General features: G+C 37.3%; 1 protein-coding gene across 2 annotated transcripts in view; it reads right to left on the reverse strand.

Moving 5' to 3' along the window:
• Positions 1–14,992, reverse strand: part of MARCHF1 (membrane associated ring-CH-type finger 1) — a 456,345-nt gene that overhangs the window by 319,008 nt on the left and 122,345 nt on the right. For both annotated transcript variants that reach the window (XM_007184128.2, XM_057546274.1), the window contains exon 2: positions 2,181–2,329. In XM_007184128.2, the coding sequence (XP_007184190.1) occupies positions 2,181–2,291 (111 nt within the window). In that variant the 5' untranslated portion in view covers positions 2,292–2,329. The remainder of the gene's footprint in view (positions 1–2,180; positions 2,330–14,992) is intronic.

The following is a 14,992-nucleotide window of genomic DNA, read 5'->3' on the forward strand; positions in this document are numbered from 1 at the left end:
CAATGTCTGTCCAGCAGGAATACACCACTGACTTCCATGTACATTTAATTCTTTCTCTTTCCAAATGTGAGTGTTTATTGTGGTTTCCCTTTTCCTACTCCTCTCCTTCATATTGGGTATATATATATGTATGTTGGGAGCTGGTTGCAAAATATAAATCATTTATTTATAGGTGATTCACCCTCATCATCATTAGATGAGGACAATGAATAACCAGGGACCATGAATTTGAACTGAATCCAGTGACTGAAAGAATTTTTAGTTATCTCTCTTGGAAAATAATAACCTTCTTAATGAAAGAGTGGAAACATAACATCAATGTTTGGCGACCAGAAGAGTGGACTTTGGCAGAGATGTCCTTATCTGCTTTTCCTGCCCACATGGCTTCCTGATATTCGCCAGCCTCCCTTGCAGTTCAGATGGGGCTGTGAGACTAGGTTTTGGCAAATGGAAGGATGTCTACACGTTTCAGGTTGCTCCGTAATAGCTCATGCACAATGGACTGCACAGCCTTTTCCTTTCCTCAGTGACCTAAGAGGCCATGTACTTAAGAAGGCAGCATAAAAAGATGGATGGAGTCTTTGAATAATCAGTTAACCTTTGACAGTGAACCTCCAAGGAGAGCTGCCCCAGACACATGAGCTATGACATAAGGAATATTTTATTTTTCTGAGATTTGGGGGTTAGGTTACAGTGACTGAAGACTATTGCCCTAATACAGTATGCCTTACCTTCAGAAGCCAGGCTTCTAGTAATCCTAGAAGTGACATTTACTAGCTAAGTGACACGGGGAAAGTCACGTAACTTCTCTGGACCACTACACATTTGTAAAATGAAGCTAATATTAGGTTATCCAAAATTATAAGAGAAAGTCAGGCCAAATGTTTGCTCAAGATTTTTTTAATGGTTTTGATCTATGGTTCTATGAAATAGGAATTAAGCACTAAAGCCACTCTAATGACATCACAGAAGTAATATTTTTATTTAAAAAATTTTAGTTATTGCATGGTACCTACAAAATCCAGCTTTATGTATAAATATTGTGCAACATGTGTATTTAAATGGTGTTAACTCATGCCAAGCAGTTTTATTGAAAACAGTAATTTACAAAAGAGCATATGAGTGAGATGAAACACTGCAGATAATAATTTCAAAGAATGTATTCCCTAGAACTTTGTCCAATCACATTGCATACTTTCTTCATACCCTCAGCCCTCTCCCTACAGTCTAAGATGATGGAATTAAACAGAATTCCCATTTCTATGTTTTGTCTATTGAAAGCCTCTTCCTTTCGATGGTTTCTCTTGAAATTCACTCAATAATGTTTGCTCAGGACCATTGTTTTTATGTAAAATGATAGAAATTATCAAATAACTCAAAAGTAAAAAAAAAACCTAAAACCTTTGCTTATATTTAATTATATGTTCACCAACTAATAAATCAGGCTAATTAAAGTACGTGTTCTTATAAAATGGTAAAATAGCAATTAAAATACAACTAACATGTCAATTTAAAACTTAGAGATTGAATGGAATTTTCCTTCCTTAAATCAAAATGAAGTATGTTGCAGCCAAAATCTAAACAAAGAACTTATAAAACTCCTTTTGCTAATGAGTTCTCTTTTCCTAATCACTGGGAAATAAAAGCTAGCTGAAGCCGAACATGTAAACTTAAAGCAGAAAACAAAACAAGAAGGAGTATGTTATTGATTTGGTCTTCAAATCATTTTAGCAATTAATTCACGATTTTATATCAAAATTATAATTTTTTGAATCCTATATATTCTAAAAAATGCCTTTAAAAAGGATTCGATATAGGAAAATACAGAAGGTAGCATTCTGATTTTTCATTATTTTTGGATAACGTTACTTGTTTTGCTCCATTGATGCCATTACCGAAGTGTAGAATGCAAGGTATAAACTTTAAATGTCTCTGTAAGGTCCCTGACATAACGGACGGGCGATGTCCAAAGAAACAGAAAGAAATTGTTAATCTGAATTAAACTCTAGATTCTATGAAATTAAGATGTTCTTATTACTACCCGTTGATTAAGCGACGTCTATATGAGCAATATAATACATTGTAAAGCAGAGAACTATTGAGGAAGCCCTCCCGGCCCCCTCCCCATTCCCTCCGCATCCGTTCGCACAAGCCATCGGAGGTACCACGGCTGCACTCACCAGTGTGGAGGTTTGCGAGGCGTCAGCCCACTCCTCTGAGCCCTCGGGGGTCCGCGTGTTGTTAGGGATCCTGCGAGGGTTACGCGCTATCGCTTCACACCAGCCCAGCATTTTCTCCTTCCTCTTATCCCTTTTCAATTTCTGAAATTCTGAAAATAATTTACATTCCCTGAAACAGGTCACTTGTTTTAGATGTCTGTTTTTGGAAAATGTACATCATTGAAATGAAATCAGCAATTTAATGTAATACCAGTGGAGGCACTTTATTTTAGCCAGGTGTTACAGGGCGGAAAAGAAGAATACACTGATCATTAATGACCTCAGAACCACAGGCAATGAAAACAGTACACGTCTTACTCAGAGCCTAACGTTTTACACCCCGATTTGTGACACTTGTAGATGGTGGGAATTCCTTGCATCAGGTTCTAAGTTATTTTCAAAGATCAGTTTCTAACAAGAAGTTCTTACCTTGAGAGCTAAGAACAGACTCAGTTCCTGATATATCTACATATTTCAATATCTAAAATTTGGCATAGCTTTTCAGCTGAATGTCCTACAGATGCAGAATGAATTGAACACAGGCCAGTGATGAACATTACTCATTCTGGCAGTGGCATGACTATCTCTCTCATAAAATTCTGCCAACTAAAGAAGGAGAAATTTTAGTGCAAGCATGGTAAAATTAGTATATGACACTCATCACCAATCTATTAAAATAATAATTTTAAAAATCTCCTTACTATATCATGAATAGAAATATTCCACAACTCTTTCTAGCTTTCCAGAACTTCCCATTTAAGGAATTTTTTTGTTTGTCTCTGAAAAAGTTATATCAACAATAACTTTTAATGTAATGAAGAAAACATTGTTTCCTTGTAAAGTTTTACAGCCTAGTTTTTCCACTCCACCACCCTCAGTAATTAGAAATAGTTCATTGCAGATCTTTAGTTAAATGCATTACACTGTCAATTAAATATCAAAAATAATGTGGAGTAATTATTTTTCACAGCATCCAAAGCAATTAGCAATCTGGTGGTTTATAACATTTCAGAGGTTCAAAATAGCACATTTCATAGGACTAAGAAAAGTAACATTAAGAACGTTTTCATTAACGGATTGATGAGTTATTACTCTAAATGACAAAATACTCAAGTGAAATGGACCTGAACAATGTAAATTGGAAATTATTTTTAAAAAACTTTCATAAAAATTAAGTCTAAGATACTCAATGGAATGGCCTTTTAAATAAGACTGGCAATCTTATATGAGTGAATCATTCATCTGAGGTGCAGGAAAATGGGGAGGGGAGCTTCAAAACAATTGTGTGAATGAGCAACAAATTATTAATGTTTGCCCTTTCAAACACATTGCTTGAGATTTTATTTGAAAACTCTGATCTATGCAATACAAAATCTGCATATCCAACTAATTTGCATTCCACAGAAAGTAAATATTTCCACATTCCTGGTACACAGTATCTTGGTTAGTCATCAGTTTTTAATTACATTTCTTGAAGTGTACTAACAGTAAATGAAAATGAGTATCTTTATTCAAAAGCAGGGAGTGAATTGATACATAATGACCAAAACAGTTTAATCAAGTACAAACAAATGTTCTACTTGTAAGTCATTTGGCAATTAAAAAAAAAAATTTAACTCCATAATTAAATATATCACTTTAGTGCTTATAATAAAATGTTGAATTCATGCATGAATAAAAAGCATAATAAAGTGGCCCACAAAAATTATATCATCAGTATCCATTCTGGGATATGTTTTTTAAAGCAGTCGGCTTCTTATTTCCTATTCAGTTTCTGAGAGTAAATAAAGCAGTTTAATTTCATTTGCAGCCTTCTCTTGTGATGGTGGTGGTCATAGCTATATTCCTCCTTATTCAGTCAACATTAATCCTTAAGTATTTCTTGAGCCTCTACTATACTGTAGGTACTGAAGTAGGCATGGAAAAGCCCTAAGAGGAAGATTACGTTCATTTTTTATTTGAGTCAGATTCAATGCAATATTCTCGAGAATTTTAAAACCCAAGCATAACTAGGATCTTCCTGACTCCCTAATTTTTGAATTTGTGAACTTATATGCTCAACTCCAAGGTGACTGCCTGCCCCTTTTGATCTTAGACGTCCTCCCTGAAGTTTGCTTGTGCAAACCATCTTTCTGAACTGTTTTGTTGAACAAGTCATCGTGACAGGGCTATTAAACTTTGGACTACACCTGCTGATGTAGTATAATAAAACGTCAGCTGTGTTCTAGTTTTTTTTTTTTTTTTTTTTGCATGGAACAGATATTATCTTAATTCTAGGATGATTAAGTAGGTTAAATAATTCAACCAGTTAAATACATAGTCTTTTTCCCTAAATAATCATCATCGAATATTTACCATGGACACTGTCCTGTCTGTTGTGGGAAAACAGAAAAGAAACATGATACATGGCTATGGCCTGGAAGACTGGAAAGCTTCTCTTTGAACTTGGACATATTCATAGGAATATTCACAAAGAAAGTGAAATGTGTGAAATGACCAGAGCAATCTAACTAGACAGCATCACTTCACCTTTTTATCATATGAATGAAGAATGCGTGAGATTATAAGAAAGGCCTCTGATGGTTACATTACTACATGTGGACATTCACATCATCTTATAAGAGAAAAGCTTTGTCTAATGACGTGCTTAGTATAATGTGCATCCACCCACTTTACCAGCTACTTCTGAGTCGAAGAATCATATCTGAAAGAAACCAATGTTTCAGTGGCCCCCAAGGAAGCAGCACAGGTGCCGGTGAGTTGAAAGAGAGGGAGACAGGGAAGAAAGGAGAGGTCCACTGCCTCATCCTGTAAATTCCTGTGGGTAAGAGACTGTGATAGTTGCTAAAGAGAATATCTTCTTCTCTGTTATCACAAAACACTCAGACTTTAGGTTACACTTCACAACGATCTTTTTGGCAACATGGATGACAAAGTAGAGATTCCAGAAATAGTTTAGGTTATAGATTTGAGATAACGGAAGGGTTAATAATGGTGATTGCTGAGCCTCTGAAGACCAGTATTCTTCCTACACAGGTCTGGAGTGCGCAACATATTCTGAGGTGTAAGAATATACTGTCAGTCAGAAGGGTGGGCAAATTATGAGCATTTATAATTAACCCTAATGCACTTTAAACTGTAAGTATCACTAGTAATATATCAGAATGGAAAAGTGGTCATTAAGTATTCATGTCAATTACCATCTAACCATTGAACCAAGCTAATATGAGATGCAGCAATGAGCAGCTTATATAATGATCACAGGAAATTGAGATTTAACTAAGCTTAATTTTTAATATGCTACCCCTAGGAGATATTTAACTTATTAAATAGAAACACAGTGCATTCTCTGTGAACTAAATTGACAACAAATTAAAATTAGGAAGAAAAAACTGCAGGGCAATTGGGTGTATGTCACAGAGAATAATTACTTTTAATTCAGAAACATTTAGCAAACCCTTCCTTTGTGCCAGACAGCGTGCTTGGAACTACTGGTCAAGGGATTAAAGCGATCTGGAGTTGCAGGTAGAGGGAAACTGACAAGTCAATCAACTTATGATAGCAGTGCAATGAGTACTATGAAGACCTTGAGAACAGACATTTGACTTAATATCAGCTGAAGGAGACTGTTGATTTTGGACAACGCTCCAAAGAAAATACAACTACAGATAACTTACATGAAAATTAAAATTCTTACTACTCCAAAGTCTGCCACAACCAGCTTTGCTACACAACGCTAGGGGGCCTCCTTCCCATTGTAATCCATGTAAATGGCGCTGCGCTCCAAGGGGTGCGCTCCACGTAACCGCCATGTGCGTGGCGTTCCTGCAGCTACGCTGCCTGGCGGAAAGAAGGGCCAGACGATTTCTCCAGGTGAGCGTATTAAAATTAGCTTACTGTGCCCCAAAACTAATGTAATTCAGCTAGTGGGAAGCAGCCGCATGGCAGAGGGAGATCAGCTGGGTGCTTTGGATGGGATAAGGAGGTTGGGAGGGAGGGAGACGCAGAGGGAGGGGATATGGGGATATATGTATATGTATAGCTGATTCACTTTGTTATACAGCAGAAACTAACACACCATTGTAAAGCAATAATACTCCAATAAAGATGTTAAAAAAAAAAAGAACATTTTTTTCTCATAGATAGAAAAAAAGCACAGCTGCCTGACTCTACCTTGGCTGTCTACCTCCTCAACTCTCTCCTTCCTAAAACATTGCCCACTCCCTGCCACATCCAGTACAGTATAGTTAAGGGCCTAGTCAAGTCCTTCCCTCTTCACCACATACATGTAACTGAGAAAGTCTCCCCCACCTCATGTACACAACCATCCTCAAATTGGAAACTTGAGGATAGTCCTTGTCTTAAAGAATTTGAAAGGATTTTTCAAACGAAAATTTTAGAGATTTGACTATATATTTCCTTAGCTAAGTGTCCTTAAGAAATATGTCTCAACAATTGAACACTTTCCTCACCCCACCAGAATAAACCTGAAGATCAATCTCCATTATGAAAGAAACAACTTGTAAATAAGAGAAGGGACAGTTAAGAACATGCTTCCCTTCCTCAGGGGGCTGCAATATCTCTGAGAATTAATGTTTGTTTTTTGAAAAGGTGTGTGTATGTGTGTGTGTGTGTGTGTGTGCTCCAAGAGTACTCTCTAGACCCTCAGAAGACTATAACATACATGCCTAAAAGTCACACCAACTGCTACACTGGATGCCTCCGTGGATGTTTTGAAGTGCTCACACACAACTGTGAATTGTCCTTGGAGACATGGAGTCCTAACAACCATCAAGAACTGCCTGCTGGGAAGTCTTCAGACCAGGTAGTCTTTACACGAGGTAACTATTTATTACATTTACTGCTATGCAATGGAAGTATGTCCTGAGGGCCTTCTGATCTCTACGAGAAGGGTATGAGGTTTCCCAAATGCACAGAGAGGTTCGTAGCTGCCTTCTAAGATGTGGAACACTAACTGATATAGAGCCCAATAAATAACTGTTGACAATAAAATAAATGAGAAAATAAAGAAGAGCTCTCCCCTTTTGAGTAAAGTTAAGAAATGGGAACCACCATAAGGTGACTCATAGAGAAGGTTTAAATTCTTAAGTGCTTTTTGCTTGGACTATAGGAAAGATATATTTAGTACATAGTTTTCTTTTTAAAAACTCTCCCTCTACCTTGCAATTCCTTTAGAGGCACCCGTCTTTCTGTGAAGTCTTACAAGTTACTCTAGCCTTGTGAGGAGCCTGGGGGTGAATGAAGAAATGGCACAGAAAAGGTAGGGGCTCCTATTCCCCCTCTGTTGGGGGCAGTGCAGAGAGAAGGGTTTTGAAGAGACAGTCTTGGTAGCAGTATGAGCCGTAACACTGAGGTCATTAGAAAAGGAGGAGGTGGCAGCTTCCAGGTCAGCAACCTTGGGAAAACTGTAATAGCAGGGACTACTCCAGTCTCTTTATTTATTTATTTATTTAATTTATTTATTTTTGGCTGCGTTGGGTCTTCGTTGCTGCGCTTGGGCTTTCTCTAGTTGTGCTGAGCGGGGGGCTACTCTTCGTTGTGGTGTGCGGGCTTCTCATTGCGGTGGCTTCTCTTGTTGCGGAGCATGGGCTCTAGGTGCACGGGCTTCCGTAGTTGTGGCGCATGGGCTCAGTAGTTGTGGTGCACGGGCTTAGTTGCTCCGCGGCATGTGGATCTTTCTGGACCAGGGCTCGAACCCGTGTCTCCTACATTGGCAGGCGGATTCTTAACCACTGCACCACCAAGGAAGCCCTACTCCAGTCTTAATACAGACGCAGATGAAGGGAAGGCCACACACACATTTCCACACCAGAGATGGAGGAGCTCTTCTTTAGTGATGGCTAAGAAGCCTCTTCATGAGAGTGTGGTAGTCACTCAACCCTTAGCACATACATTGGGCCAATCTTCAAGACATCAGAAGTGAAGTGTGAGGGACTTCTAGTTTAAACACTGACACGTAATGAGTGTGGAAACCATCACTCCCATCCTTACAAAAAGATAAACCTGAACAAACTGAAAATTAATGATATTTCTTGGAACCATCAGAGAATGAAGTTGTAATAAAAAACTACTACCCCCAAATATGGAGAGACAGATGCCTACAGAGATGCATGGCCAATTTCAGAATACATGCAGAGAAGCTGCTAGAACCATAAACTGGTGTAAGCACACAGTAATTTTGATGTATTATTAGAGGCACAATACGGCCTAGCTTGAGACGGAGAACTTCCTGGAGGCTGCATTCTTAGTGGAGGCCCCAGAGTTTCCTGGGTCTCACCACCAGGAAACTTACCTAGATCTCATGATGAACAGCTCAGAAAGGTGCCACTGTGGCACTACTAGGGAGGAGGGAAGAGTAACCATCATGAAATGCCCTAGAACACTCCTATACAAAGACCTATTCTTCAGGGAAAATATCTTAGCAGAGTCATATTAACCTACCTAAGTGAAGGGCACTGTTCCCACTCCAGGTATTTCTAGGCTTCCTGCCTCACCTAAGGTGGGGAGGGAAGCTAAGAAACACCTGTGAAGGCCACAGCCCAGGAACACAGGCCCACTAAAAGACTTGGAGATTTAATCATACAACTGTAGAATACTTTCCTTCTACTCTACATTCCCACCATACCAAAAGGGCTTCAGGATAATAATAGCAGATTATAACTGAAAGCACTGCAAGATACAAACTCTCTTGGAGGAGGAGCACTTAGGGAAGGCTCAAAGTCAACAGAACACAAGGATGCTAGAAGGATTTGAAGCATCCGGTAGTGATAGCAAACATTAAATACAGCCCTATTTCTAGCCAGAATAATAGAAACTCACTTAATGTGTTTACTACAGTTTCTATTACTTAAAACAACATATGTGACTTTCAACAACAAAAAATTAGAAAACATACTAAAAAGCAAGAAAAAAGTCTGAAAAGACTTAAGAAAGCCTCAGAACCAGATTCAGATATGAAAGATACTGGAATTACCAGATAGGGAAATTTAAATAACTATAATTAATGTATTAAGAGTTGTAACGGAAAAAGTAGACAACATACAAGAACAGACGGGTGGGGTAAGCAGAAAGATGGAAACTCCAAGAAAGAAAAAAAGGGAAATGATAGAAATCAAAACACTGGAACAGAAACGAAGAATGTGTCTGACAGGCTCATCAACAGACTGGAAATGGCCAAGAGAAGCATCAATGAGCTCGACGAGAGAATAGTAGAAACTTCCCAAGAGAAATGCAAAGAGCATGAAGAATGGGAAAAAAAAAAAAGACCAGAACATCCAAGAACTGAGGGATTATTTCAAAAGATGTAACATAGGCATAATTGGAATACCAGAAGAAGAAATAAAGATAACAAAGCTGAAGAAATATTTGCAGGCTACAAGGTTGATATACAAAAGTCAACTGCTTTCCTATATACCTGAAGGCCTATATACTGTCAGTGAACAACTGGAATTTGTACAAATCAATACCATTTTCAATAGCACCAGAAGAAATATTTAGGTATAAATCTAACATAATACTTAAAGAATCTTTGTGGAAAACTACAATATCTTGATTGTAAAAATCAGAGAACATCTAAATAAATGCCAATAAATTCTGTGTTCATGGATAGGAAGACTCAATATTGTTAAGATGTCAATTCTTCCTAACTTGAGCTATAGCACAATCCCAATCAAAATTCCAATAAGCTGTTTTGTAGATATTGACAAACTTATTCTGAAGCTTATATGGAGAGGCAAAACACCTAAAATAGCCAAGGCAATAGCGAAGAAGAACAAAGCTGAAGGATTCACACTACCCAGCTTCAAAACTTACCATAAAGTTACAGTAATCAGGTCAGAGTGATATTGGTAAAAGAATGAACATATAAAACAATGGAACAGAATAGAGAGTCCAAAAACAAACTCAACCAAACTCATAATTACTATTAATTCATCTATGAAAAAGAGCAAAGGCAATGCAATGGAGAAAAAATAGTTTTTTTGATAAATGGTTCTGGAAGAACTGGACATCCACATAAAAAAAAATCAAATCTAGGCACAGAACCTTACACATTTCACAAAAAATAATTCAAAATGGATCACAGACCTAATTTAAATAAAAACTATAAAACTTCTAGAAGAAAACAAAGGTGAAAATGTGAGTGACTTTGGCTTCAGCAATGACGTGTTAGATAAAACACTAAAATCATGATCCATGAAAGAAAAACTGATGTTAGAATTTATTAAAATTATAAACTTCTATTCTCTGAAAGACTTAAGAGAATGAAAACTCAAGTCATAAACTTGGAGAAAATATTTGAAAACTGCTTATCAGATAAAGGACTTGTATCCAAAATATACAAAGAGCTCTTAAAAATTAATAACAAGAAAACAAACAACCCAGTAAAAAATGGCCAAATTATCTGAACAGACACCTCACCAGGAGGATATACAGATGGCAGATAAGCATATGAAACATGGTCACCATCATATGTCATTAGAGAACTGCAAATTAAAACAATGAGATACCACTACATATCTATTAGGATGGCTTGAACCCAACTGATAACACCAAATGCTGGCCAAGGATGCAAAGCAACAGCAACTCTCATTCATTGTTGGTGGGAATGCAAAATGGTGCAGCCACTTTGGTACTTTCTTGCAAAACTAAATATTACCATACAATCAAACAATTGCTCTTGTAGCTATTTATCCAACTGATTTGAGAATTTATGTTTCCACAAAAACCTATACACAAGTTTTTCTAGTAGCTTCATTCATAATTGCTAAAAGCTGGAAGCAACTAATATATCCTTCAGTCAGTGAAGAGATCAACAAATTGTGGTACATTCATATAATGGTACATTATTCAGAAATAAAAAGAAATGAGCTATTAAGCCATAAAAAGATTCATAAATGAATCTTAAAAGCATATTGCCATGTTAAAGAAGCCAGTCTGAAAAGGGCTACTTTATGTGCGATTCCAGTTATATGACATTCTGGAAAAGACAAAACTATAGGAACAGTAAAATAATCAGTGATAGGGCAGTGAAACTATTCTGTATGACACAGTAACAGATTGTGGGATTGTGACAATCTATAGAATTTCACAGCACAAAGTGTAAACTTGAAAATGGATGCAAATTAAAACATGTCATTTAAAAGGTTGGGGGCTTCCCTGGTGGCGCAGTGGTTGAGAATCTGCCTGCCAATGCAGGGGACACGGGTTCGAGCCTTGGTCTGGGAAGATCCCACGTGCCGCGGAGCAACTGGGCCCGTGAGCCACAACTACTGAGCCTGCGCGTCTGGAGCCTGTGCTCCGCAACAAGAGAGGCCACGATAGTGAGAGGCCCGCGCACCGCGATGAAGAGTGGCCCCCGCTCGCCGCAACTAGAGAAAGCCTGCGCGCAGCAACAAAGACCCAATGCAGCCAAAAATAAATAGATAAACAAACAAACAAAAAAAGAAGTCTGCCTTCGAAAGAAAAAAAAGGTTGGGAGATCCCAAGATGGAATGTGAAAAATACAGTCTAAATACGTGACAAACGTACGAAAGGACCTCACCGAAGAGCATGAGGGAAAATGTGCTGACCTAAGAACTTTAGAAATAGTGGAATCTGTTGGATTAAAGCAAAAAATATTGTACATCAGCACTGTGCTCTGGTTCATATAATCGTTCCCCACGGAAGTACGGGTTGACAATTCTGACACAGCTTGACAGGTATGCTGGGATTGAACAGCTAAGTAAGTGGTTGGCAAGTAAGGAGGGCGAGGTTTCTCAGTGTTGGAGTGGGAAGTTACAGATAAACAGGGGGAGAGCCCGTGCCCGGCAACAAGAGAAGCCCCTGCAACGAGAAGACCGCAGACCGCAGTGAACAGGAGCCGCTGCTCGACGCAACTAGAGAAAGCCCGCGTGCAGCAACGAAGCAACGAAGAATAAATAAATAAATAAATAAACGTTTAAAAATGAAGAAAAAAGGCCATACGGTTCTAATATTTCATTGTTTAAACTTGCCATCTTCATTTCTTTAAGTTCTTAAACAACCAGTAATAATCATGGTAAGTATAAGATTTGTAAGCAAAAATTTTTAATATTAAACAGATGGAAGCCTCTTTGTGGATTTCCTTTCATCTATGAGGTTAATTGAACATACAGTGTCCATAATACAGTAGAATTTACTTATGTTTAACATTAAAATTATTGCATATGACCTAATCAGAATTACATTTCAGTGTCAAAAATACGATAAGTATGCTATTGTATACTCAGTCTTATTTTTATCTTGGACACTTGACCTGACTAATAATTCACATATCGACTACCAAGATTTTTTTTTTAATAGTACACTTATTTGCCACAAACTAATCTTTGCCCCTCCCAGAAATGACTTTTCCTTAAATATTCAGTAATATCTGGGTTTTAAATATCACAGTTTAATTGTTTACAAAGCGATATCAAAAATTCAAAGTGTGAAAAGGTATGCCACATGGTGTTAGAGATGTAAACATCGGTATGATCTCATGTTTACCTTAATTGCACATAGAAATATTTACAAACATGTGCATATACACGGATTACTACATATACATATATCTCCCTGCTCTGTCAGTTGAGAGGGCCTAGAAGCAATGAACATCCCTAGTGCCCAGATTTTGGTTTCTAATACTATTCTCCAATAAAAGGGCTGCTTTGGGAGCAATGGCTGATTCTAGGACGGACACAGGAAATATACAAGATAAGCCTGAAGCCGTATGCAGTACCAGAAAGTGAGGAAATGCTGAGAAACAAAACAAAACCAACCAACCAAGCAACCAACCAAACACAATTATGGGTTTGCCAAAGGGACACAGGAGCCAAACAAAATACCTCCCAATGGCCAAAGCTGGAATCAGAGTATAACCCAAAGCATACGTGAACTATCTATGAGTTTTTATTGATATTAATACATGATTGAATAAAGAAATACATGAAGAAGAGACAAATCTCTCATGTGGAATTCTAAATAATTTATGTAGGTAGTCCACCCTCAAAGGCTGAGGAGGAACATAATTCCCCACTCCATTGCAGACTGTCTATAGTAACTTCCTTCCAGAGTACAATATGGAAAGATGGAAAAGATGAGTAACTTCACAGGGGAGAAAACTGACGGACTGCACCTTAGCCGGGTTATTAACATAATACCTTATCAGTAATCCTCAGGACTGTTCAGGTCATCAAACAAGGCAAGTCTGGGAAACTGCCACAGCCAAGAGAAGCCTAAGGAGACATGAGGATTAAATGTAATGTATCTTGAACGGGATGCTGGAAAAGTGACATTAGGAAGAAATGAAGGGAATCCGAATAACGTACAGACTTTAATTAATTTTAATGTATTAGTATTGGTTCATAATTTGGAACAAATGTGCCACTCTAATACAGGATGTTAATAGGTAAAACTGCACACAGGGTATATGGGAACTCTTTGCATTATGTCACAGTTTTTCTGTAAATCTAAAAGTGATATAAAATTGAAAAGTTTATTTTAAAAAATAAAATGTGGACTTTATTTTTTCAGGTCTGTGAAAACTACAATTTATTTCACCATACAGTTCTAATCAATAACCAGTAGGAAAGTGCACATTTCCAAAGACTAATGATTTAATTAGTCCAACAAATTGTTCTAAATTACACGGTTCGGATGCTTATTACAGAGAAAGGCTGTAGATGAAGTTAGAAATTTTGACGGGAGTTATTTTTACCTTCTTAGGAGAAATAAATAAATAACTACAAGAGAATGGCAGAAGAGTATGTACTACTTGTTTGGGATTCAAAACTGACCACATTGATTTTACCCAAATTTCCAAACAAAATAATCACCACTGGGTTGAAAATAGGCTAACTTCCAGCCTCATCTCTCTAGAAATGAGGGAACTTAGTGAAAGAGTGAAATTCATAAAATTGAGTGCAATGCCTTTGAAGTACACATTTTGCTATGTGCATCAGACATATCCACTTCCTCAAGAATTCTGTTTACCAAGAGCATGAAAGTGAGATCGTATAAGAATGAAAAACAAAACAACAAAAAAGGAACTCTGGGTTTCTTGAGTAGCTTTGTGAACACATTTAAAGGTGTTTGAATAAAATATGGGTTTCCAAAGTTTTCCAGTGTGAAAACATTTTTTTATCTATCTTTTTATCATAAAAATTTAGCAAACCACTGACTTAATACTAAGTATACTTTAAGTATATATTTATTGAGAAAAGACATTGCCATGTGAATTTTTTCTGATTGTAATAATTTCGTAATCCATCCCAGAGATTTATATTTTACATCTTGAAAGTCATTTAAATGTCTAGGTGTTTTGCTTAAAATTTTCAAATATATAGTTTTTACCATCCTCATTGGGCCTGAAAATATAGCTTCCAGGAATACTGGTTTCTTTTCTAATTCTCTTGGTCTTTGAGCTGATTTCAAGATGATTGTGTCACGCATTACTCAAGGGAACTTTCTGAAAGGCATATGCATTTGTAACAAGTAGCTGGTACTGAACATTTCACATCAAATATTTTAAACATTTTCTCCCTTAAAACCAAAATACGTCATTTAATGTCAATGACATTTTGCACGGCTAACATATGAAAAATATATGAGAATATAAATACAGAGATGCCTGGATTTCTAGGTTTATTTTGGGGACTTTTATCATTTATGTAAAGGTAGTAAAAATTTCATAAACAGTTTCCTTGTTTTGTCCACACTGTGGGACTGTGGACCTCTATGCCTTCCTTTTCCTA

The sequence above is a fragment of the Balaenoptera acutorostrata genome, chromosome 5 (assembly GCF_949987535.1).
Source record: "Balaenoptera acutorostrata chromosome 5, mBalAcu1.1, whole genome shotgun sequence".
NCBI lineage: Eukaryota > Metazoa > Chordata > Mammalia > Artiodactyla > Balaenopteridae > Balaenoptera > Balaenoptera acutorostrata.